Consider the following 27,088-nt stretch of genomic DNA (forward strand, 5'->3'; position numbering starts at 1 on the left):
AAACATAGTAGACACAAAATGACAAGAACATAAAATAATTACGACGGTAGACAAATACAGATTTTAAATAAAAAAGTTGTTACTCAGCTGACGTCTTAGTGACAGTGGAGTAGTGTTGAATAAATCAACATCCAACTCTTTTGATAACTTATTGAATCTGCTACCCGCTCGCCACAAGAAAGAATTTTGACGATAATTACTAGAAGCAGATGGAAGAGAAATAGGTGTTGGAAACCGCAGTGACCTAGCAGGTACCATAATATTAATAACTAATAGAAGTTCAGAGCAGTCTATAGACGATGAGGCAATTTTGAGGAGAATATAGACTGATAGACTTACAACGTGGACGGAGACATGCTCGGTGGGGGCGGAGGCAGCCTCGTTACCCCCGCCACCGGGGTGTGCGGTGGACTGGCTGCCATCATCAGATCCGAGGCTCTTAATTAACATGTGGATGATGTTGCTGGAAGTAAGGGAATAAGTTATTAATTATTGAGGACAGAAGAGGCAAGATGAAAAAAAATTTAAAAAAAATGAAAAAAAAATAAAAAACAATGAAAAAAACATGAATTAAAAAAAATAAAATAAAATAAAAGTCGTTGAATTTGTTAAATGAATTATGAATTATTATGATGGGACACCTAATTTAATAAGACACGACGAATTTATTAAAAACATCATAGAAGGAAAGCTAGAAGGAAAGAGAGGAAGGGGAAGACCAAGAAGAGCTTACATGGTACAGATTAAAGAAAAGGTTAACGTCGTGTCTTATAGGGAAGTCAAGGAATTGGCCTTTGATATACTGGAATGGAAACTGCTACACCGACAAGAGCGTGGCTCTTAAATTGATGATGATGATGAAGTTATTAAGTCATCAATAAACCATTCATGACTTGTCAAGATAAAAGTTAAATAAAATTTATAATATAACTTATACTATAATGGCCCCGATTCCTGCAGACGCCTCCTAATTTTATTTTAAGTGACCACCGAAAAGGAAAGGGACAGATGATTGTCAACAAGTTAATTTTAAAACCCGGGCGAATAAAATAGGCAACTCGCTGGTATGCAATCCGTTTAACGTGCTGTCTACTGTGACGTAATCTTGAGGGAAGTCTCGAAGCTGAGATTAGTCTATTAATACCACCCTAAGATGGAGCGAGCTCGCCCAGAAGGTGCCTGTTCACTCTGGGCTTGAAAGCACTATAAGCATTCGGAAATGAAATGAAATGAAATGAAATGAAATGAAGTGCAGTGAAGTGCAGTGAAGTGCAGTGAAGTGCAGTGAAGTGAAGTGAAGTGCAGTGAAGTGAAGTGAAGTGAAGTGAAGTGAAGTGAAGTGAAGTGAAGTGAAGTGAAATGAAATTTATTCTGTGCATGGTATTTAGGTTACAAACAGCTGTTATTTTTCATTGAGTATCACCAAATACTGCCTTTTCAGGCATACACACAGATTATTTAAAAACAATAACAAATAATAATATCAATTTTACAAATAATCTACACACTTAATACATAAGAAATACAGAAGACGGCAGAGAATTCCAGTCCTTTTACTAGTCCTTATGTTACGATACTAACCCGGCATACGTGAACCCCTGCTCCTTGAAGGAGTTCCGCTCAGCGAGGGTCAATGAGCTGGAGAAACGCGAGTATCCGTCTAGTATCTCCACGCCGGACTTCGTAGGAGGGGCGTCGTCTCGCCGGTTGATGTGCCCAAAGCGGAAGACTAGTCCGCTGTAAATATATTTATTATTCATACATTGTTTTAAGTTTACACGGTTATTGGTGCTAATTCCTGTAAATACCATCTAATTTTATTTTAAGTTATATCTGTCATTTTCTTATCCGCCGAAAAGGAAAGGGACGGGTAATCGACAAGCATAAAATTTATGGAACACACGTCAATTTTAAACACAAATCTAAACCAACCGTCTAAAAATTTTACATCCGTCAATAATCCGACACAGTTAAGTAGACAGCACGTCAAACGGATTGCATACCAGCGACGTACCTTTTGATTCGCCCGGGTTATTCATTCATTTACTCATTCTTCCTAAAATTAAGAGCTGTGAATCATCCGTCCCTTTCCTTTTCGACGGATATGAAAATGACGGATATAACTTAAAATAAAATTAGGCGGTGTCTGCAGGAATCGGGGCCAGTATCATAATTAAAACACATAATAACTGGTTCTTACCGCGTTTGAAACAGGGATATGAGACTCCCGATATTTCGACACTGTTGCAAGTGCCATGATCACGGGATGACTGATGAGATTGAAGTGGAGTAGGTAGATCCATAATTTTCTACGGGCAGACATATCTGTCTACCATCTTTCTTTGCCGCTTGTTTATGTATTTGATATCGGAATGGCTGACGACGTTGTCACCCTGTGTCGACGACATCGTCACCCCGTGTTGACGACGTTGTCACCCCGTGTCGACGACGTAGTCACCCCGTGTTGACGACGTTGTCACCCCGTGTCGACGACGTAGTCACCCCGTGTCGACGACATCGTCACCCCGTGCTGACGACGTTGTCACCCTGTGTCGACGACATCGTCACCCCGTGTTGACGACGTTGTCACCCCGTGTTGACGACGTAGTCACCCCGTCGACGACGTTGTCACCCTGTGTCGACGACATCGTCACCCCATGTTGACGACGTTGTCACCCCGTGTCGACGACATCGTCACCCCGTGCTGACGACGTTGTCACCCTGTGTCGACGACATCGTCACCCCGTGTTGACGACGTTGTCACCCCGTGTCGACAACGTAGTCAGCCCGTGTCGACGACATCGTCACCCCGTGCTGACGACGTTGTCACCCTGTGTCGACGACATCGTCACCCCGTGTTGACGACGTTGTCACCCCGTGTTGACGACGTTGTCACCCTATGTCGACGACATCGTCACCCCGTGCTGACGACGTTGTCACCCTGTGTCGACGACATCGTCACCCCGTGTTGACGACGTTGTCACCCCGTGTCGACGACATCGTCACCCCGTGTTGACGACGTCGTCACCCTGTGTCTATGATTTCGGTAACACCATCGTCTCTGGTCTGTGAGCGCACTAACACTCTCTATAGACGTGAGCTTCTCTAGTGTGGGTTGTGAGGCGAGATGATGATGTAAACCGACCTTGTAGTGCTAGCAGGTGTGGAGGTGATGGCTGCCTTGGTGGTGCCAACTCCGATCATGTCCATGATCTTGGCAGATAGCTGCTCCATGTTGTGGAACACCAGGTGCCTCGTTATCATGTTCGCGGTGTTTATCATCTCTGTGTTCTGAAACAACGCCTTTCTTTTGACTTGTCTTCTTCTATCGTGTGGGTTGTGAGGTGGATTACGAACCTCATCAACCCTGGCGTCAACGTCAACCCTGGGTGTTCTCGAGAAATGCATTTTCGTTATACTTCGACAGGTAGTCATACAATTAGGTATGGGTGTTAGTGATACCGTAACGAATACTGAGGGGGATCGTTCAAACCATGATTCTGAGTTGATATCAAGTGGAATATCTTGTTGAAAATTCATGTTTCTTTTTAAATTATTTTCCATCCCATACTTTTGCGACGGAAAATTCCACTTGATATCAACTCAGAATCATGGCCTAGGGATGATTCACCATCGTTTTCGTTACGATGTCACTAACATCCTGTATATAAGTAGCAGGTAAAGAAATAATAGTGAGGTATTTGACTGGAACAAAGATAAATTATAAAATGCTAATCTAAATAGAAATAGAAGCCACTCTAATGTGATCAAAAATCAATCTAATTTTACTTTTCCACTTATTTTCGAATTTTATTTATGAATTAAGTAACAATGAGTACGACGTTTGACCGTTTTTATTGATGACGTCACAGGACAGTATTTCCATACAAACTCCAACAGAAAACTTTTGTTTTGAGGATTCATAAAAAGTATCTTATTTGACTAGATTGTCAAGTAGCGTAATCATACTTTGCCATCAAGTATTTTCATGTATTCAGAAGTCCTTCTGAAATGCTGTAACGCTGTCTTGATGTCTTCTTTGAACAGCTTCATAGACTCAGCTTCTATGTCGTACTTACGACTGCAGAACACCTTGGTCACTATAAAAGAAATCCACAATTACGCGGGGTTGATTTTTTTTTGGACGTGGCTTATTGTAGATTTGCCGCAGATGGCATTAACTACTTGGCTGGACAAATGGAGAGCGCTGAAGGCTCTCGTCCGGTACAATGTTTAAGACAACAGGCCTGAGGGTGCCTGAGTTGGGCGCGAACCTCGGCTCAGGGCGTCGTCTGAGAGGGAAAATAATTGAAAGAATTAATCGACCCTAGCGGGTCGATAGCGATAAGCGCTGATTGAGGGAAATCGTCGACCACGCCGGCGGGGTCGATATCGGAGTCTATGGCTGCCTCTATGGCTAGAGTAATCGGGTCGTCGGGATCGTATATTTTGTCCTTTGGACGCCGATACTTTTCAGTACCGTCCCTAAGCGGGATGTATTCGGAAGCCGCAACTACCAGGGGATTTGGGTGGTGCGGAGCAGAATCGAAAAACCGCGTGGTTGAAAATACTATGCATGATTTCAAAAACATCCTTGTTCTTGTTTTGGGCAGAGAGACATAGAAAAACTAACTGAATTGAAAGTTGGCACAAAGAGCTTAATAAAAAAAATATAGTAAAGGGACCTCGTATTGTCAACTTACTCCAAATATTACTAAAAAGTGATTTTACTAAAATAACAAACGTACTTAAATGATGTTAACTAGTGGAGAATTTGAATGTTGGACACTTTTTAGAATGATTACGATAAATATTTTGGAACAAAAATAGCTAAGTACTTAAATAAAAATATGCAAAACAGTTTTTAATTTGATTGTACTTTTTTCTATGATGTCCACTGTTAAATGAATGTGAACAACGGGAACAAAACTTCCAGTTGGTCAGATAAGTCTGACCATCAATCTGACCAGTGGGAAAAACCGCCTGTTCTTTTGCTCGACTTGGCTGGGACGCTGCCGTGCCCCCAAAAAGGATACAATAAGGTAGCGTATTATGTTTTATGTCGAGATGTACATTTTAAAAGTATATAATACAGCCACACTTGTAGGCACCTAAGTTTAAACGTTGTACCGGGTGAGAGCCTTCAGCGCTCCCCATTTGTCCGGCCAAGTAGTTAATGCCATCTGCGGCAAATCTACAATAAGTCACGTCAAAAAAAAAGCACCTAAGTACTTCTTCAATTCATTATTATTCTAATAAGTATATAAACTCACCGAATATAATAAAGCATAGCGTTTGTGTTAAAGTATTTGAGACACACATTTTTTATTGTTTTTATCAAACGCGAGTGCAAAGGGAATAAAACTTTTACTGCCATAAAGAATTGGTTGTGAAATAAAAACGGAATAAGTATTTACATCTCTTTTTATTTTATATTATTTTTATTATTGTATACTCAGAACGTGAAGAAAGAAGAATCCCATGCTACTTAAGAACGGGGATGATGTTGTGTAAAATCCTTTAGGTAGTTAACGACCATTTCCTAATATAGGTTTTTTTGACGTGTTAACTACTTGGCCGGACAAATGGCTGGTAGCTGTCTGAGACTGCGGCACTAATGCTCTAGGAGCAGAGCAACTTGCGGGACAAAAAATCACGTCTGTTCCTTACGAGTTACAAAAAGGGCAAATTATAAAACTACTCATATTTCGTCTGAGCTAGGTTTACCACACCTCAGTTGGCATTTTGAGAAGTTGTCATATTGAGAAGTTGGCATTTTGCAAGTGGTTGGCATTTTGCGAAGCTGTCATTATGAGATGAAAGGGGTTTACCACACAGACTATAGTTAACGCCTAGAATCCCAGATGTCCCTGTGGAGACGTATCACAAAAATCACTGATCCCTCGTTTGGTTAGGACATTACATGATATCCTTATCACCTACTTGTCCAAAAATAAGATGATCCATGCTTGCGGGCTCGTTATGCCATTGGTCCCGGTTACTACTTAGTAATGTGAGTAATCGTTACATGAGCCATGTCAGGGGTCTTTGACGGGTCAATAATCCTGACACCAGGAGAGGTTGGTAATTCACTTCACAACCCACACGATAAAAGAAAAGAAGATGCCTAGAATAAGTAACAGAGGTGACCCAAGGGCAAAAACCGTTTTGAAAAACGTACTAGATACATTCTATTTTTCCTCAGTTTTTGTCTCTTCCAGAGACAGTAAGCTAACCACAACGAGACCGCTTCGTTCAACTCCATGTTACTGACTGAATTCCTCCGACAGCGAGTGTGCAGCCACGTCCAGAGGGGCAGAGAGTGTACAGCCAGAGGGGCAGCGAGTGTACAGCCAGAGGGGCAGAGAGTGTACAGCCAGAGGGGCAGAGAGTGTACAGCCAGAGGGGCAGAGAGAGTACAGCCAGAGGGGCAGAGAGAGTGTACAGCCAGAGGGGCAGAGAGAGTGTACAGCCAGAGGGGCAGAGAGAGTGTACAGCCAGAGGGGCAGAGAGAGTGTACAGCCAGAGGGGCAGAGAGAGTGTACAGCCAGAGGGGCAGAGAGAGTGTACAGCCAGAGGGGCAGAGAGAGTGTACAGCCAGAGGGGCAGAGAGAGTGTACAGCCAGAGGGGCAGAGAGAGTGTACAGCCAGAGGGGCAGCGAGTGTACAGCCAGAGGGGCAGAGAGAGTGTACAACCAGAGGGGCAGAGAGAGTGTACAACCAGAGGGGCAGAGAGAGTGTACAGCCAGAGGGGCAGAGAGAGTGTACAGCCAGAGGGGCAGAGAGAGTGTACAGCCAGAGGGGCAGAGAGAGTGTACAGCCAGAGGGGCAGAGAGAGTGTACAGCCAGAGGGGCAGAGAGAGTGTACAGCCAGAGGGGCAGAGAGAGTGTACAGCCAGAGGGGCAGAGAGAGTGTACAGCCAGAGGGGCAGAGAGAGTGTACAGCCAGAGGGGCAGAGAGAGTGTACAGCCAGAGGGGCAGAGAGAGTGTACAGCCAGAGGGGCAGAGAGAGTGTACAGCCAGAGGGGCAGAGAGAGTGTACAGCCAGAGGGGCAGAGACAGTGTACAGCCAGAGGGGCAGAGAGAGTGTACAGCCAGAGGGGCAGAGAGAGTGTACAGCCAGAGGGGCAGAGAGAGTGTACAGCCAGAGGGGCAGAGAGAGTGTACAGCCAGAGGGGCAGAGAGAGTGTACAGCCAGAGGGGCAGAGAGAGTGTACAGCCAGAGGGGCAGAGAGAGTGTACAGCCAGAGTGTACAGCCAGAGGGGCAGAGAGAGTGTACAGCCAGAGGGGCAGAGAGAGTGTACAGCCAGAGGGGCAGAGAGTGTACAGCCAGAGGGGCAGAGAGTACAGCCAGAGGGGCAGAGAGTACAGCCAGAGGGGCAGAGAGTGTACAGCCAGGGGGGCAGAGAGTGTACAGCCAGGGGGCAGAGAGTGTACAGCCAGAGGGGCAGAGAGTGTACAGCCAGAGGGGCAGAGAGTGTACAGCCAGGGGGCAGAGAGTGTACAGCCAGAGGGGCAGAGAGTGTACAGCCAGAGGGGCAGAGAGTGTACAGCCAGAGGGGCAGAGAGTGTACAGCCAGAGGGGCAGAGAGTACAGCCAGAGGGGCAGAGAGTACAGCCAGAGGGGCAGAGAGTGCACAGCCAGAGGGGCAGAGAGTGTACAGCCAGAGGGGCAGAGAGTGTATAGCTAGAAGGCAGGCAGAGTGCAAGGGCAGACGTAAAGAAAGCACAAATACGCTTAAAAATATTTTATTTCCACATGACGGCACTGAGGGACAGGCGATCGGCCTGCTCTATCAGCAGATCTTGGTACAGCACGTGTAGATCGTGATGCAGGGGCAGCAGCACCCGCCGCAGCCGCCGCAGCAGCCTCCACAACATCCTCCGCAACACCTGGAAGACGAAAAAAGTTACAAATAGAGCCACGCTCTTGCATTCACCATGCTACATTTTTACGTAAATAGGGCAATGGTGTTCTCGCCTTCCGCCCCGCAGTACTGACGCGAATGGGAATCACAATACTACAAAAACGCAATATGCTTATCGCTATCGGCCCACTAGGGGATAAAATCTACTCCCGACGCCCAGAGCAGAAGCTCGCGCCCACCTGGGCACCCTCAGGCCTGCACACGTGGCACAGCAACCGCGTTTATCCCGCCCTGTGGACGCGGACCTTCGGACGCGTCGTAGCACCACGAGATTGTTCGAGATCCGGATCCATCGCATTCTTCGGGTGATACCGACGCGAATATAACCGCTAGTAGAGATTGAGTCTACGAAACAATTCTTTGCTTTTGCGACGAGAAATTCCACTTGATACCAACTTATGGTCTAAATGATCCCTCAAGGGTTCGATATGCCATAGTGAGAAGTTAATGACGGAACGATAAAGGATGGAACTGATGATGGAAGGTATGGACAAAACGCAGTACAAGGAAAATTCGTAAAGTGACTATTTGGAGATAGAGAGCGTTAAGAGTTCCAACGGCTTCCGTGGTCCAGTAGTTGAGCGTTGTGCTCACGATCCGGAGGTCCCGGGGTTCGAATCCCGGTGGGGACATATAAAAATCACTGTGATCCCTAGTTTGGTTAGGACACAAGAGTGATGATGTGCTTCGGAAGGCACGTTAAGCCGTTGGTCGCGGTTGCTACTTACGTAGTTGTAAGTAGTTTCATGAGCCATGTCAGGGGCCTTTGGTGGCTCAATAAGAACCTCGACACCAGGGTTGATTAGGTTGGTAATTCACCTCACAGCCCACACGGTAGAAGAAGAAGAAGTTCCGAAGGTAAGTGCCTTACTGAGCAAGCAAACTAAAGGATCAGGTCAGTTTAATTTTCAGTCAGTGTGTTTTGTTAGAAGGGCGCCGAAGAAGATTCTAGACGTCTACGGATTAACTTGGAGTTTATGAATATGAGAAATTGTACTTACATTTTGAATGTAGATAAAGAAGAACTGATAAAGAAGAACTAAGTATTGATTATAATAAAACTGTATAAAATTTTCAAAATAGTGGAAATAAAATTCTAAATTACTAGTTTTTTTATGCTTTTGACGTATTTTGTATAAATTTCGCAGAGGATTTGAATAAACTGATGTACGCCAGTCTACAGATTGACTTTTCTTTATTCAAATATGGAAATAATTGAAAATGGAACGAATTCCTACTGCAGAATGTTAGCTGCCAGTACTAGCCAGTTCTTTACAAGCATGGCGATTATACCAAACAACTAAACAAAAAAAATGAAAACTTTTTTGAAACAAACTTTTTAAACCGAAAAGAGAATATTTTTAGGTGTTTTATAGTACCGATTTAGTTTTTGCCGCCCTTCATACTGTATTCAAAAGATCAAAGAAATTATGTTTCTTTATAGTCTTTTTAAGTCATTTTTAAGTCCTATTTCATTAATAACATTATTAAATTAATTATTTTTGGACAAAGACCTTGTATTTGTTTTTGGAACATAATAAATAACAGTACGAAAATACTAGTTAAAATGTGTAAATGAAAACAAACTTATTATTATGCTGCGTTTATTTTGAAAACTACCTTGTTCAAATATAATGTCAAACAAAAACAGAAATATAGCATCTAATACAAAGCTGTTTCGTTCTTTCAATATTATTACACTTGAAATAAATTTTGATAAACAGTCCAATTCCGTCATGCGCGGTATTTTTTTGCAACGGTGTTAATATATTTATTTGTTATTCGATTTTGTTACTATTTAAAGAGTTTTACGCAGTAAAATAAACTTATTTTTCAATTACTTATTATACTTTTTACTGTTACAAAGTGCAGTTTTGTTAAGAAGTTTGTTATTTATTAGTTAAAGGGTAACGAAGCATACAATGTTGCATTAACGTTGAAAAAACTATGAATAACCTTGAGGAAATATCGTCGCAAAAATAGGGCATACGTAAAAAGCTTAAGTTACAGTGTATTGAGAGAATTGAGTGCAAAGGTGAATTGGATAAGGTAATGTTTTGCAATGTATATAAATTTGAGGTTAGAATTATCAGGATTATGTCATATAATATACATCGATCGCAGTATGTATTATAAAAACAAATCAATATTGGTATATGTTTGATAATAAGACACGACGAATATATTAAAAACATCATAGAAGGAAAGAGAGGACAGGGAAGACCAAGAAGAGCTTACATGGAACAGATCAAAGAAAAGGTTAACGTCGTGTCTTATAGGGAAGTCAAGGAATTGACCTTTGATAGACTGGAAAGGAAAATGCTACACCGACAAGAGCGTGGCTCTTAAATTGATGATGATATGTTTGATAAAATAATACTGGTACTAAATAAAAGCTTAGAATGCGTTCAGTTGCTGTGTTTCTCTAGCGCATGTCGTAATAAAAACTACAAAAAAATTGATCTCCACCCAACATGATGGATGATGGATAATCTATAGATCATGCTGTACGACACTTTACTGGTTTTACAATCTGGTATAGGTAATACCTTACATACAATTAGATATTATCCTGTATTATGATTGTTGGCCCGCAGTGGAGCAGCGTGGTGGAGTAAGCTCCATACCCCCCCCAGTTGATTGAGGGGAGGCCTGTGCCCAGCAGTGGGACGTATATAGGCAGTTTATGTTTATGTTATGATTGTTAACTGTTGTGCTCGTCTTTAAAATAAATAAATTTAGATAATAAAGTTTGACAAAGCCTGTGGTGGATGCCTACCTAGTCTTTTTGTATATATTTTTTTTATTTATTCGGAATAACAACAGCTAGTTTAACATAAATATTTTAACGTATAATTTTACAATATACACCAAAATAGTTATCCACTTTTGAAATCTTTTTGTTGAGAGTAGAAACTGCAGAACCAAACTGTCTTAGTAACCCATCCAGCGATAAATGATTTGATCCAATAAATATAGGTACATCTATTATACTATACTACTCTTTAACAAAAATCGTAACTTTTGTTCAACAAAACACAAGCTCCTTTAAAAAAATTAATAAGAAATAAAATAAATTTTATATCAGATTATAGAACAATTTATTAACATTTAATTAACTATAATAATAATAATATAAATATTTATTAAGAATCAATAATATTAAGAATTAATATAAACCTTAAATATCCGCTGTAAAATTACATTTATTTTTTATTCCCAATAATGGGACTTCATATTTTTCAGAAAATCCTTATAAAACATTAACTTCTAAGGGAGATATTTTGCTTTTTTTATGAAAAATGTACTTATGTGAGAGTATAATCTATCATAATTATATGGTTGTTGTACTTTAAATTCGCCTTAACTAAGGCAGGCAAAGATCTAAACACCATACAGCCAACTTAAGTAAAATTTACTTTTAAAAATTCACATTCAAAATAGGCCTGAAACTTTTCCTTATGACTTCCTTAAGCTCCCTACAACTCATCTCAACTTCAACTTTATGGTTTATGGCAACCGGTCGTCATACAGTAGACGAACATTGCTCCCAGAGTCAAGTACAGACAACACACTTGTCCATAGAGAATGTATATCAAAAGTCATTCAACTGTTCCTAAAAATAGAAGCAAAAAGTAAATAAAAGTAATGATTTTTTTCTTGCAGATTTCTACCTAACTATGATTCTCTATACAAGCTTGAAGAGATGCACAATCACATCGGCTATCAATCTATGGACGTTACAACAGATACGAAGGCTGGTGGCACGACAAATACACAATTACCCACGAATACAATCGTGTATCTGTGGTCATGTCTATTCAAATAACAAATACCAAAGATACAGTGCTTTTGTTGAAAGTTTACGGATACATTCGACTTCTAGTGATCAACATAGACAAAAGGTTTGTGTGGATGTTTTTTTACAATGTATTCATATATCCCACTTTTACAATATACAATATAAAAAATCTTGGCGGATGAGACGTTTTTTATTGTATAAGTGTAACTATGTTACCTTTTGAATAATGATATTTTTGAATTTGTACCTCTGACTACCCCATTTGGGATATAGTCGTGAACTTATGTTATATTAGGTACAAATATAACAAATATGATATTGTAATTGTGAAGAATGTTATTACTATCCCTACAAATGCTTAAATAACCACTCTTTCTCTTATATTTCAGGTTGTGATAGAAACGTCCACACCCGAAGTGCTAGCGCGTGAAGTAGACAAGGTTACGGAGAAGTTGAAAGAGCAACTTACTCTTAGGGAACGAATCGAACCGTACGCGCAGTTAGCGCGGTGGGACAAACCTATAGGTACGACTGGATACAATACTACGTATAGAACGGCAACTCAGTCGGGAACGGTCACGAGCATTAATATGTATAGACTTTGGTACCATGTCACATTAACTTTTTTGATAAATTGAACTGTAAGTCTCACTAAATGTCAAATATGTTTGTGCGACAGAGTCCTAAAGTGGGTACATTGTATTGCTCATGACTGTACTAAGTTCAAGATAAATTATGAGATTCTTATTACTTCATAAAGATAGATGCTTTTACAGCGTAAAAGAATATTTAGATTACAAATAACACTTAATACATGCTTTCAATTATACATTTTATGTGTATAATTGAAAGCATGTATTAAGAGTGTAGATTATTTGTAAAATTGATATTATTATTTGTTATTGTTTTTAAATAATCTGTGTGTATGCCTGAAAAGGCAGCATTTGGTGATACTCAATGAAAAATAACAGCTGTTTGTAACCTAAACACCATGCACAGAATAAATTTCATTTCATTTAAAAAAAAAAGAAAGATCCACATCAAACGAAATTACTATGGAATTTGGATGAAAAAGCGCGTGCGTGACGTTATAAAAAACGTGATAAAATATCGGACATATTAATACGTTTTTTTTTTAAATTAAAATTCAATAAGTTAACCCTTTATAGGGCATAAGCAAAATCAGTATGACGGTTGTAACCACCTCACAAGGTTTACCTTAAGGCCTACATTTCTTATAAGCTTCTATTGATAGTCGACCTTATGATTAAAATGAGTAGTCCCTAAACGAGCGCAAGCAACAAAAGAAACCACCAAAGTGAAGTTGGCCACGTGTCCATACTACAGTGCGAAAAAAAGGTGGTTACATTTGTATCTACCGTCTCATAAGCGTTTACGACACCGGACAGGTGAGTGTTTCTCGTAATTAATTACAATTCTTTTTGGTAAAATGCATTTTTTACTAGTTTTTATGTTAATCAGTAAATACTACAATTATCTAGCTTCAATTTCCTATATAAATCTTAGTCTAGACTTGTGTCTGTGAAGTAAAAAAACAATTTTAATTTCAGAAGTAGCTAGAAACGATATTTAGGTTAGAATTTGAACAAGTGCAGAAATTCGATTTTCATTTTTTTTATTTAAGTAATTAGTGTTATTACTGTCAACTTTTGCAAAATTAAATAATCACTTTTTAAAATTAAACACTTACTTTATTTAGATTTTTATGGACAAAGATGATATTTGATGCCTAAGTAAAGGTATGGAGGCCAGTGAGGTTTGTGCAATAAGTGAAATTTAAATATTTTTTTATATTGTGGTTTTTTCGCTTGTTTTAGATGCGTATACCAGTGTTAGATTTAGAAAAACTGCCCTACGAGGATTACATCGATATATCAAAAATAAATTCTGATGTTGGTGGAGACACTGATGATGTTTTGCCACTCAATATTCTTTCGAGAAAATTGGCAACTGCTAACAATGTTTTGGGCACGTCTCCACTTAATTTGCCGGCTGCAGCTCCAATCGTTAGTGGTGACTCCGCGATACCGATATCACCAGGTTTATCACCACCACCGATGCCACCAATACTACCGAGCCGATGAAGAGGACGTGTTCGCACTAGAGGTGGCATTCAAAGAAAAACGCGAGGGCGATAGCTTTTTCGAGCACGAGGTTCTGTAAGACCACCTGGAAATGTTGGAAGAGGAGTCATGGCAGATTGTGCTGTTCTACCAACTGATGATGATGTGGATACTATCATGCATATCAGTGGGGATTTAGACTGCTAATTTGAGACTGTTGTCAAATGTTGAAATAGTATTTTATTGTGTTTATTCCATTGTGATTTCTAAGAGTTAAACTTTTGATTAAGACTTTTATTTATCAACGTGTAATATTAGATTTTCAAAGTCTTTAGTACATTTATAGGATTGTTCCTAAACATTGTGACTCCTAAGAGTTTAGACTGTTGAATTTTTATGATTATAAAAAAATAAAGTTACTGAAGGTATTTTGAAGAGTTTTATGTTTTTTGTTTTTATTTTGAATACCTAGGTATGCCTTTTTGATTAATATTAAAGTTATACTATTTTGATCACTTCCAAGTTTTATTATAAAAATTATTCCCTAAACGGTCATGGTTACATATGAAACCACCAATTTTTTTGCCTAAACGGGCATGGCTACATACGTAACCTCCCCCTACAGCCTAATCTAAATAAATAAATTTAAAAATATCGGACTATTTCCAATCCTTAGGGACCCCATAACCCATGCCGACACAAAAAAATCAAATTCTTCAAAAAAAATTCTCTGACCTATAAAGGGTTAAATAAAAAAAAGAAAATGTTTTTCGTTAGTTTTAGATCTGTCTTTATTTAGTAATCAGAATTTCATAATTTAGTAACCTAGTACAGTCATGAGCAATATAATGTACCCGCTTTAGGACTCCGTCGCACTAACATATTTGACATTTAGTGAGACTTACAGTTCAATTTGTCAAAAAAAGTAATGTGACATGGTACCAAAGTGTATACATATTAATGCTCGTGACCGTACACGACCCAATGTCTTTTATCTTGTTGTCCTGTTGCATTCTAGAATTTTGTTTCTCCAGGCGTATACCTCCTGTACTGGCCGTGCGCGTGGTCGATAGCGCTGGCGTCGATCCCGGCGACAGTCCCGCCAGAGGCGTCTGCGCAGATGGCCGCGCTGTTCCTGGCGGGCGCCGTGCTCATGCGCGGCGCGGGCTGCACCGTTAACGACCTGTGGGACCGCGACGTGGACGCGCAGGTACAATGCAAACGCTAAACGTAATTTTCGCAAAATGCCCACTTCTCAAAATGACACATTCGCAAAACGCCCACTGTCGTAAAATGACTCAGCAAATCGTTAGTTTTCGATATACTGTTTGTAAAATGTCTCATTCATAAAAAATATATTAGCAATAACTAATTCATAAAAAATAATCATTATTTTTCTAACAGGAAATTCCACTTTATATCAACTCAGAATCATGGTCTGAATTTCTGGATCATCCCCCTCAGTATTCGTTACGGTGACACTTACACCCATACGTACTTGTATGGCTACCTTTACGGGATGTTAGTGACATATGTAACGAATACTGAGAGGGACGAATCAGGTATTATTCTGAGTTAATTATCAAGGTAATATCAAATCAAATCAAATATACTTTATTGCACAGAACTAAAATTTCAACAATCAGACAAAACACATGAATACAGTACAATACAGTAATATCGTGTTTTGACGTTTAGTAAAAAGTAACTGATTTGACTAGTTGGAAACTAGCCTATTCTCGTAACCTCTAGGACGGACAGAGTAACAATTATCAAGTGGATTTTTCATCACGGAAGTATAGAATTTAAAATAATTTTAAAAACCTAACCTAGTAAGTAAGTGCATTGTTACTAACAAATTATGGATGTATACGTATTATCCGAAATAAATTGTTTTGAATTTTTTTTTGAAAAAAATACATGAATTTTACGACGGAAAATTCCACTTGATATTAACTCAGAATCAGGGTCTGAATCATCACCCTGAGTATTCGTTACCTACGCTGTCACCAACAACCTGTATCTAAAATAAATTAATTCTATTCTATCATTATGGTGCTTTCTATCTCAGGTGGAGCGCACGAAGTCCCGCCCGCTGGTCTCCGGGGCTGTGACGACGCAGCAAGCCGTGGCCTTCCTCGGCGCTCAACTCACGCTAGCCCTGGGCGTGCTGCTGCAACTCAACTGCTACAGCGTGTTGCTCGGCGCCAGCAGTATGTGTAAGTAAAAAATAAAAATAATAAATAAGTTTCATCATCATCATCACCAGCCCATTAACGTCCCCACTGCTAGAGCACGGGCCTTCCCTATGGATGGATAGGGAGATCGGGCCTTAACCCACCACGCGGGCCCAGTGCGGATTGGTGGTTATTAACGACTGCTAATGCAGCCGGGACCAACGGCTTAACGTGCCTCCCGAAGCTCGGAGGAGCTCGAGATGAAAACTTTTTTTGTGGTCACCCATCCTATGACCGGCCATTGCGAAAGTTGCTTAACTTCAACAATCGCAGACTGAGCGCTTTTACCGCGGCGCCACCGAGCTCCTCAATAAATAAGTTTATTTAGGTATAACCTACGACACACACATATAAGTAAGCACTGGTCTTTACTTATATATACATATATACCAGTGCCGTGTTTATTCTATTCTATTTTATTGTTAGTGGCTGCATCGTTCAGAAACCATGATTCTGCCAATGTCAAGGTTCAGGAGAAAATAATAAAATAAAAATAGCCTTTATTCACCGATATACAGTTCTACTTTACATAGGTTTATTATAAGTAGTACTTATTCTAATCGGGCTGTCCTGAGACATAGGCCTCCTCCATCATGCGCCAATCTGGTCTATTGTGTGTGTATCGTCTCCACCCCTTAGGTAGGTCGTCCTTCCATCTTTTGATTGGCCTCCCTCTTCGCCTTTTGCCGTCTCTGAGGTACCATTCCGTGATGTCTTTTGTCCATTTGTTACTTTTGATCTCATCATGTGTCCGGTCAGGAGAAAATACATAACATTAAATTATAATTTTGATCGGCCGGAGAGTTACCGTTCTATACATTGTATTATTGCTTATTCTATGCCTCCACCAAAAAGAAATCAAGTTCCATTTTCAAATCCAATATATAAAAAAATATCGAAAAAAAACGAATATATAGATTCCTAATTCAAACTTGTAATTTTCTTGTTTCAGTACTAGTAATAACCTACCCGTTAGCGAAGAGGTTTACCAACTACCCGCAAATATTCCTTGGAGCTACATTCAACTGGGGTGCATTATTGGGGTACAGCGCCATACAAGGGACCATAGACCCTAGTATATGTATCCCTTTGTACCTAGGGTCTCTCGCCTGGACAGTCATATATGACACAATTTATGCGCATCAGGTAAGGTCTTCTATCGTGTGGGTGGTGAGGTGGAGTACCAACCCCATCAACCCTATTGGTTACTATTGAGCCGCCAAAGGCCCCTGACATGGCTCATGGAACGCCTACTTACTTACATCAGTAAGCACGGATCATCTTATTTTCGGACAATCTGGTGATCAGCCAGTAATGTCCTAAGGGGCCGTCCATTAATCATGTGATGTTTTTTTTTTTGGCATTTTTACAGGGCCCTAGACGTTCTTTAAAAAAATAAACACAAAATATTGGTATACAGTTGAGTAATTTAGCTGCCTAATATCAGTTCTCAGACAGTTATCCCATGCATTCATATCTTCTACATAGTCACTAACTTAAAGTGACAAGAAAGAGTGTAAAGGATTAAAACTCTATCACGGATTCCAGACATATCTCAGTCGAAGCGTCTTATTGAGATGACATTTTTGTTCTAAGGCGACTTTCTCGAAATACGCGGGGTTTATCCGGAATCGGCTCTTAAGTACGATTTTTGGTACCGCCTCAACCAATTTCGATTTTCGACAATTCTTTTAATTATTTTTTTCTAAACTCCGCGGAATTTGATGTTATAACTAATTGATAATTGTTTTAAAGATACTAATAATAATGAAATTCAATAAATTACCAGTTGGAAGGGGGGGTGGTCTCATACAGTTAAGGTCATGGTCCTTTCAAACTTAGACTACATCAATCGGAATTATGGTGCTGAGTTTATGTTTTTCGGTCGGCCAGGATAAGGTGGACGACGCGCGGGTAGGTATAAAGTCGACGGCGCTGACGTTCGGCGAGCACACGAGGCCGGCGCTGTACGCCGCGCTGGCCGCCAGCGCCGCGCTGCTGGCGCAGGCCGGCGCCGCCGCCGGGCTCGCCGCGCCCTACTACGCTGCCCTGGCCACATACGTCGCCCACGCGGGGAACCAGGTGAGATATTACATTATTATCATTAAAAGCTACTCTGAACCGGCGTGAGTGTATGAAACGATTGACGAAGGTGGAGGAAGCAAGAGAAGTGTGTCAGGATCGAAGCAAATGGAATTCCACACCCCGATTTACTCCTGTGGGAAATAGCTGTGAGTTTATGTATGTATCAGTTATTATGAACTCATGATAACTGACAATATTCTCATGTAATAACGTCTACCTACACTTTTCCGCCTTCCCTATACAGGCACTGATTTTCTTACACGCACTGCCTTGCTTTTACAGACACTGTCTTTCCTATACAGACACTGCCTTGCTTTTACAGACACTGCCTTACTTATACAAATACTACCTTTCCTATACAAACACTACCTTTCCTATACAAACACTACCTTTCCTATACAGACACTGCCTTTCCTATACAAACACTACCTTTCCTATACAGACACTGCCTTTCCTATACAGACACTGCCTTTCCTATACAGACACTGCCTTTCCTATACAGACACTGTCTTTCCTATACAGACACTGCCTTTCCTATACAGACACTGCTTTTCCTATACAGACACTGCCTTTCTTTTACATACACTGCCTTACTTATACAGACACTACCTTTCCTATACAGACACTGCCTTTCCTATACAGACACTGCCTTTCTTTTACAGACACTGCCCTTCCTATACAGACACTGCCTTTCTTTTACATACACTGCCTTACTTATACAGACACTACCTTTCCTATACAGACACTGCCTTTCCTATACAGACACTGCCTTTCTTTTACAGACACTGCCCTTCCTATACAGACACTGCCTTTCCTATACAGACACTGCCTTACTTATACAGACACTACCTTTCCTATATAGACACTGCCTTTTTATAAAGCTTTAGTTATAGGCACTGTCTTGGCTTCAAGTTTTCTTCTGTTGACTTGTGGCTCTGTCCACCTTTATACGGACCACAGGCGTGAACAACTTATCATTTCCCTTCCTTCCTCTTTCCTTTTTCCTTCCTTTTTCTTTTTTCCCTTGTCGCTTTTTTAAGTGAATTCAATGCGGCCTCGTTGTTAACCCATCTTGTTGTTACAGATATTCACTCTAAACACGGAGTGCGCGGACGACTGCGCTAAGAAATTCAAGTCCAACTCCATGGTGGGGCTCATCATCTTCCTGGGCATCCTCGGCGGAGGGTACAGCAAGTACCTGGACAACAGGGAGAAGAACAAAGGGAACGAGGACCGGAATGTCACCAAGAGCTGTCTCTTTGGATGATGGATGAGTCACAAGACCAAAATGTGTCAGGTATCTGATAGAAAATTGGAGATTTCCTTAGAAAAGGTTCAGTACGATCTACTCTGAACCGGCGTGTATGAAACGATTGATGAATGTGGAGGAAGCAAGGGAAGTGTGTCAGGACCGAAGCAAATGGAATTCAATTACCCAGCTTATTTCCTGCGTATGTGTATGTATGTATGAATATGTGATATTCCTATATAAGTAGGGTGTTAGTGTCACCGTAACGAATACTGAGGGGGATGATTCAGGTCATGATTCTGAGTTAGTATCTTTTTGATCACGCAAGTTGTGCTTAAAAGCTTATTATAAGATTAATGATTACCTAAATCATAAAAATGTCTGGTATCGAATGTGTTCCTCTAGTTATTAAATAACTTGTAATGTACCCTCATTGATTTAAAAGATGTGTTGCTGTTGCAGTTTCTTGTCATTTCTTCTCCTCAGCCATAACACCTTGCGAAATGACGTAAATTCAAAAATGTTACATTGACCATCAACAAGTTTATCCATGATAATTACGTTGAATAAATGATTCTGATTCTGTGCTGATGTTTTTGGTCACTTAGAGTGTTACTATCTCTACGGAACCTTGAACGTCCCTAATTATTGAACATTCTGGATGTTGCTAACTATATGTATGTATACCTTGACTGTCACTAACTATTTGTTTCTGACTGTACCTGTGTGTCCCAATAAACGATTTGAATTTGACACTGAAACATTATTACAAATAGGAACGTTTATAGGTAGATCTATCATAATACGATACATTCATCATCACCAGCCCATTAACGTCCCCACTGCTGGGGCACGGGCCTTCCCTATGGATGGATAGGGAGATCGGGCCTTAAACCACCACGCGGGCCCAGTGCGGATTGGTGGTTATTAACGACTGCTAATGCAGCCGGGACCAACGGCTTACCGTGCCTTCCGAAGCACGGAGGAGCTCGAGATGAAAACTTTTTTTTTCTGTGGTCACCCATCCTATGACCGCCCTTTGCGAAAGTCGCTTAACTTCAACAATCGCAGACCGAGCGCGTTTACCGCTGCGCCACCGAGCTCCTCATACGATACATTATGTAGTGCCTTTCGGCACATGCCTCATTTATGGTGACACGGAAAAGCAATCATTCCTCCGTTCGTGAACGTGATGTAAATAAAATATTTTGTATAATTACGACAACTAGTGATTGATACCTCGGTATTGCGCATTTTTAATTAGTACACCCGTATTCTAAGATGTTCACTCAACTTTTCCTCCACTCGACTCTTCCTCCACTCGACTCTTCCACCACTCGATTCTTCCTCCACTCGACTCTTCCTCCACTCGACTCTTCCACCACTCGATTCTTCCTCCACTCGACTCGGCCTCAGCTGAGCATTTTTGTATTTTATGTTGACATTTACGTCCTCGACTTGAGGACTTTACTCACTGGAGTCGAGCATGTCATACTGCCAACATAAAAATACGAAATTAATGACGTCATGCCCTACTGGAGTAAACTCGAGTTAAGGTTGAGGCGCCGTCTAATTAATAAACTAATCTCAGCTGAGACTGCCCAAGATCATGCTCAAGTTTTTATACGAGAACTGTCACATTGACATGTTGAGGGCAGTCTCGAAGCTGAGATTAGTTTATTAGTACCACCCTAAGAATAGCGATTTTGAGCTGAGCTCGAAGAGGTCGCCTAAACTGAGGACGGAGTCGACGAAAGTTGGAGTCAACATATTAGAATACGTGTGTTAATGTTTTTTTTTTGTTATAGTTTATTCTTAAATTATTTTGCCATTTGTAAAAGGCAAAACGGTGTATGTAAAAAGTGATGCAATTTAATTATTATTTTTTGTTATTAAAATGCACCCGACGCGTCATCTGATGAAATCTTTTTACAATACAATAACTAAAGTGCACATAAAATAGAAAAAAATGTTTTCTATGTCACGACTACTAATATGTACACACTTTGAAACCATGTCACATTAACTTTTTGACAAATTATACCGTAAGTCTTGTTAAATGTCAAATATGATAGTGCGACAGGGTTCTATGGGTACATGATATTGCTTATGACTGTACATCTGTCCGCACCTCGCTTTTCTATGATTTATCCTAATTACTAAGTGGGTGTTTCTCTTTACCTTTTTTTTTTTTTCATTTTGTCAAACCTGGTATTAAATAATGTCTGTTGGAAGAACGGATACTCCTACTACAGGTATATTTTTTACTTAAAAGGAGTAACCAAAAAAAATATTTGTTAAAGTGTAACAGGTTAAGAAATAAACTATTTTTTTTTATGTCCTTTGCTGTCACTCATAAACGTCATTTGCTAGAGCGAGAGGGACGACCGCACCGTAAGATGTGTTTCTACCATTATACTTCAGCCCAAGAAGACACCAATTTTACGTAGAAATTTAAACATACAGGCTGTGATTATTGTCCGATTTTAATGTTTTAAGTTTGTTTATACCAATTTCTGTGCCATTTTGTAATATTCTCACTGGTTCTGTTTTACCACTGATAAATTCGGTACATTATTTAAAAAAAACTACAATACAAGCTCATCACATCTGCATTGGTGGAGTCTGAGCCCTATGTGCATACTTTAAGCTATATTTTACAGAATTCAAATGTACTTTTTTGCACCGAAATAAAAAGAAAATAGTTGCAATTTATTTTAATTAAAAAAAAATGAAATAATTTTCTTTGACTTTGGTGCAACAACGTATAAAATAAATAAAGAGACTTAACTGTCTTAATTTTTTTTAATATCTAAAAAAAACATATAAAAGTAACTTAAAGTAAGCATGTAATATCTATATTTCCCGACCCTGACGCTGCGCTGCGCGCTGGCAGAATTGTCCCTGTTGACAGAAGCCATTTAAGAAAAAAAAATGTAATATCTACTTGTATACCTGTCAATTTATACTTATAAACATAATAAACTCAATCAGTTCCTACTTAAATAGTATATTAGTGGATCAGGGGCGGGCTAAAAGGGCCACATTGAAGCAATTCATCTAAAAAAGCAATATTGCTATTTGACATTTGTTTGCATTGGGCACTTTTATATGCGCAAATGTCAAATTGCAATATTGCTTTTTAACCCCCCAGTTTTAATACCAAAAAGTTTGTTGTGTTGTTAATGTGTAATAGAAATAAAATATCTTGCCATTATATGTTGTATTATTACCACTGCCCACTGCTTTCTCCATGCCTTGCCACTTTTCCTCTAAACTAGAGTGAATCGGCATTTACATCTTCACTTACCATCAGGGGCCTGTGTAATAAAACTTACAATTGTAAATTACAATGACAATTTGATGTACATTGCGGAGTGTGTGATCACGAATATTTTGCAGTTTCATATTAGAATGACTGAACTGAACTGAATGCGTTCGGTTACCTAATGAAAGTGGTGGAGTCTCCGAACTGTTTAATGTGTGGCATAAGGGAAGACGTTTACCACGCTTTGGTGGAGTGTGCCCGTATTGAGACAGAACGGAAAAAAAATAGAATTGGAAGCCGGTGTCGACTTAAGTGAAGTTGGATGTGTAAATATGTTATTATCGCAACCAGAGTCGAAATTTTGTATTAAATTATATTATCTTATAGATAAGCTTATAAAAATTAGAGAATAAAATTTTTGTCACAATTACAGGGCTGACATAGTCGCTCAGCGACGAAAGCCTTTTACCCAAATAAAGATTATAAAAAAAATTAGCTACGCAATGAACATCAAATTGTCGTTGTAATTTACAATTGTAAGTTTTATTAAACAGGCCCCAGGTGAGATTGTGGTCAAATGCAAGCTAATTTATTGTTTCTTTCTAATTCATCACATTTCTTAGTACTTAATACGTAACAATATTATAACAGATTATATTTTATCACTAAATGATAAGATTGAATTTGATAATAGTAATAAATCCGTTGAACGTGTGTAGGTGTTACCTTGGTAACCTAACCAACTTTACTTGGGTAATACCGAACGTAAGTTGCCTCAAAATTAAAGCACATAATAACGGGTTCTTAACGCGGTAAGAACCCGTTATTATGTGCTTTAATTATGATAATAACCGCGTAAACTTAAAACAATGTAAGTTGCCTCTTCATAAGACTAATTCTATGATAACATTATTGAGATACTATCATTAATAGATAATTATTCAATTCGCAATATTCATTATAGATACAGTTGCTACTAGGGGAGGCTTGGCGCTTGCAGACTTATTTTGCCGCCATTTTAATTTAAATATTTTTCCAAAAAAAAGGTTTTTTAAAATCAACATGAAATACTTGTTACTTTTAGCTAGTATTGTGACTTTATCACTAGGGCTTCCATCCAATTTTGAACAGATATCTTTAAATTATCATGAAAATATTGGCATCAAAGAAGCTCTGAGGATTAGAACAGCTGAGGAATCAAAGGATTTTGATGGCTCCAGGATCGTCGGTGGAACGGAGACATATTTGGGTGGCCATCCTTATATGGTAAGTTTTTAAGTTCAGTCATAAAATAATAAGAAATTTGCGGCAGACTGTCTGCCTCGCTCGCACTTTCGCATAAGTTGGAAAAATCCGCGGAACTACTTTCGGGGCGCGTACTCTACCTACTTTTGGTTTTCGCAATAGAGATAACCAAACATCGGAATCTTGGATGAAACAAACGTTATCAAAACTAAGGATATGTCCGCGACCAAAATAAATTAGTTGGCGGAAATTGATTATTTGGAATATTAATATATTTCATAAAACTTACAATTGTAAATTACAACGTCAATTCGATGTACATTGTAGAGTGTGTAATTAGAAATATATTGCAGCTTTATATTAGTAACGCAACGAACACTAAACAGTCATTTTAGTTTACAATTACTTAAGTTTTTTTTATAATTATGACTTATTACCCCTGGTTTTTTACATAAAAAAGGTTTTTTATGAGGAGTTGACCGGAATAATATCTTATAACATATAACAATATGTCATATTATTTAAGTTTACATCTGCACTTGTCTGTCCCATACATACATAATATATAAACTCACGCCTATTTCCCATCGGGGCAATCAGAGAGGGGTCTCTTCTTTTTCCTTTCTCCCTCTCTCTCTTTATTCCTTGATGTACAAATAAGTGACTATTTCCAGGGCGGCCTAATAATCTCGTTGACGTCAAGCCAAACCTCAGTCTGCGGCTCGACTCTCATTTCAAACACACGCCTCCTCACCGCAGCCCATTGCTGGTTTGACGGGAGCAACCAAGCCGCCCAATTCCTGGTGGTTCTCGCGTCAACCACGCTGTTCTCCGGCGGCACTCGGGTTGTTGCAACCAACGTGGAAACACACGAAGACTTCAACCCGCTTAATTTGAAGAATAATATCGCTATTATTGAAATTCCTTGGATTAATTATACTCGTGAGTTGGGTTTGGATTTTGCTGGGATTTTAAAAATGGGTTCAGTAGTTTCAGAGGCTGCTACAATCTCACAAAGTTTGCAATTAAATATGTATACTACTACTGTGTGTTTAATCTTTAACCAATTTTATAAATGCGAAAGTAACAGTCTGTCTATCTGTTACACTTTCACGCCAAAACTACTAAACCGACTTTGAGATAGATAATAGATATAAATATAAAGGTGGAATGAAAATGCCGCGGGCGATAAACAAAATCCGCGCGGACGGAAAGTTAACAATAGATAGATAGATAAAATACTTTATTGAGCACAATGGACACAAAATACAGAGATAAGGACAACATATACAGAAAAGCACAACAGGCGGCCTTATTGCTCATGCAGCAATAACATAATAATAGTATGTTAACAATAAATATTTTTCTTTCTTCTGTCGTGTTACAGCTCTCATTCAGTACATTAGTTTGGCGTCTGGATCCGACACGTTTGAAGGACAATGGGCACGCGCAGTCGGATATGGCAGGACCGGAGATAGTAAGTTGACAAAACTGTTTTTCTTTATAACGTGAGTGAGACGTGAAAAACTGAGGAGTATTTAGACCGTGATTCTAAGTTAATATCAAATCAAATCAAATATACTTTATCAAACTACTTACTACTACACTTACACACTACTTATACTTTATTACTTTTTTTTTTTTTTTTAAATATCAAGTGGATTTTTCCGTCGCAAATTAAACCAGTGGAGTGTAAAATGTTAGTTTTTTTAATTATCTATTTTCAGTTCCATACCTGTGATGGAAATTTCCACTTGATATTTATTTTCCACTTAGAACCACGAGCTGAATCATCTCCTCAATATTCGATACGGGGTCACTAACACTCTGCGTGTGGGTTATCTTGATTTTCTCGCTATTGTATTTGCAGTGTATTCGCCTCAATATAATATATACAATTTAAATATCGGCTCGCTGCCACAAACTACATCTTCACTCCACACTCGTACACACCAGTACAGTTTTTTTTATTTGTCATCGCGTAGTGCTTTGCCCGAGACGACAGAACATATATAGTATGTGAATCAATTATATCGATTCAAGTATTTTATAACATTTATTTATATATTTATATTTCACGACTTTCCAGTGCAGAAGCGCCAATGCACCGCGAAACTTTCAATACAAACTTTCCTACCTTTCCCATCTCATTTTTTTCTTTTTTTTTCCTTTTTTATACATACGTGTATTACAATAACTTACGTAAACACTACATTATTCCTAAATCTACGCCCACAGACGCGGATATCACAACCAACCAAGCCCTACACCAGGCGTGGCTTCAAGTGATCCCTATCGGAGTTTGTGCCGCGACATATGGCGCTGATGTCGTAACATCTGGTACATTGTGCACCAGCAGCGCTCAAGGAGTCAACGTGTGTGGAGGAGATGTGGGAGGACCGCTTACTCTTAATGGAAGACTGGTATGGACTCATTCATCATCATCATCTCCCTAGCATTATCCCGTTTTTCACAGGGTCCGATTACTTAACCTGAAGATTTGACAGGTCTGGTTTTTTACAGAAGCGACTCATTATTGGTATGGACTCATTAATAATCGTAAAGAGGGACTTTCCAATCACCGATTGGAAAGTAACTCATTCTTTATTTACCGCACACTTTATAAGATACGCTTAGCAAATACTGAAAACGCGGCGTACCAAATATCTAATGGTTACCTATTTGATCACTCTCAAGGTTTGTCTTTGGCACATCGCTAACCGCGGAAGCCAAGAGAAAAAAAGTTTATTTTCTCTCAGATAGAATAGAACACACAGCCGGTAACATTTTCCCTACTTGTACTAATTTAAGACATGCTACTTTTTTACGGAAAAATAAGTCCGTTTTTCCCCAATTTCCTTTTGCCTTCCGCCCCAAACTTTATATACTTACTCATCATCAGCCGTAAGACGCCCACTGCTGGGCATAGGCCTCCCCCAAGGATCTCCACGACGATTATCCTTTTTACAGATTGGTGTGACAAGCTTCGTATCTGGTTCTGGCTGCGAAAATGGATTACCTGCCGGCTTCACTAGAGTCGCAGCCTACGACAACTGGATCAAGGCTAGATTGTAGAATGCCTAGCATCTCCAATCAATTATCGAGCAAAACTTGTATGAAAACGAAATACTTACCTACGAAGAGGAAAATAAATACTTATTCAATTATATGAAGCTAGATAAGATTTG

At 39.5% G+C, this 27,088-nt stretch overlaps 3 protein-coding genes across 3 annotated transcripts in view; 2 read left to right on the forward strand and 1 right to left on the reverse strand.

Moving 5' to 3' along the window:
- Positions 1-27,088, reverse strand: part of LOC126379472 (uncharacterized) — a 116,841-nt gene that overhangs the window by 19,435 nt on the left and 70,318 nt on the right. The gene's annotated exons all lie outside the window — the stretch shown is intronic.
- Positions 9,668-22,604, forward strand: LOC126379516 (4-hydroxybenzoate polyprenyltransferase, mitochondrial). The gene is made up of 8 exons (XM_050028303.1): positions 9,668-9,979; positions 11,597-11,835; positions 12,122-12,257; positions 14,851-15,026; positions 15,888-16,035; positions 17,006-17,199; positions 17,947-18,135; positions 19,223-22,604. Exons 2-8 carry the CDS (start codon positions 11,611-11,613, stop codon positions 19,403-19,405), a joined length of 1,251 nt encoding a protein of 416 aa, XP_049884260.1. The 5' UTR covers positions 9,668-9,979; positions 11,597-11,610; the 3' UTR covers positions 19,406-22,604.
- On the forward strand, positions 23,602-27,082 carry LOC126379578 (collagenase-like). Its single transcript, XM_050028384.1, has 5 exons — positions 23,602-23,921; positions 24,575-24,842; positions 25,288-25,377; positions 26,139-26,323; positions 26,871-27,082. Exons 1-5 carry the CDS (start codon positions 23,718-23,720, stop codon positions 26,973-26,975), a joined length of 852 nt encoding a protein of 283 aa, XP_049884341.1. The 5' UTR covers positions 23,602-23,717; the 3' UTR covers positions 26,976-27,082.

The sequence above is a fragment of the Pectinophora gossypiella genome, chromosome 29 (genome assembly GCF_024362695.1).
Source record: "Pectinophora gossypiella chromosome 29, ilPecGoss1.1, whole genome shotgun sequence".
Classification (NCBI taxonomy): domain Eukaryota; kingdom Metazoa; phylum Arthropoda; class Insecta; order Lepidoptera; family Gelechiidae; genus Pectinophora; species Pectinophora gossypiella.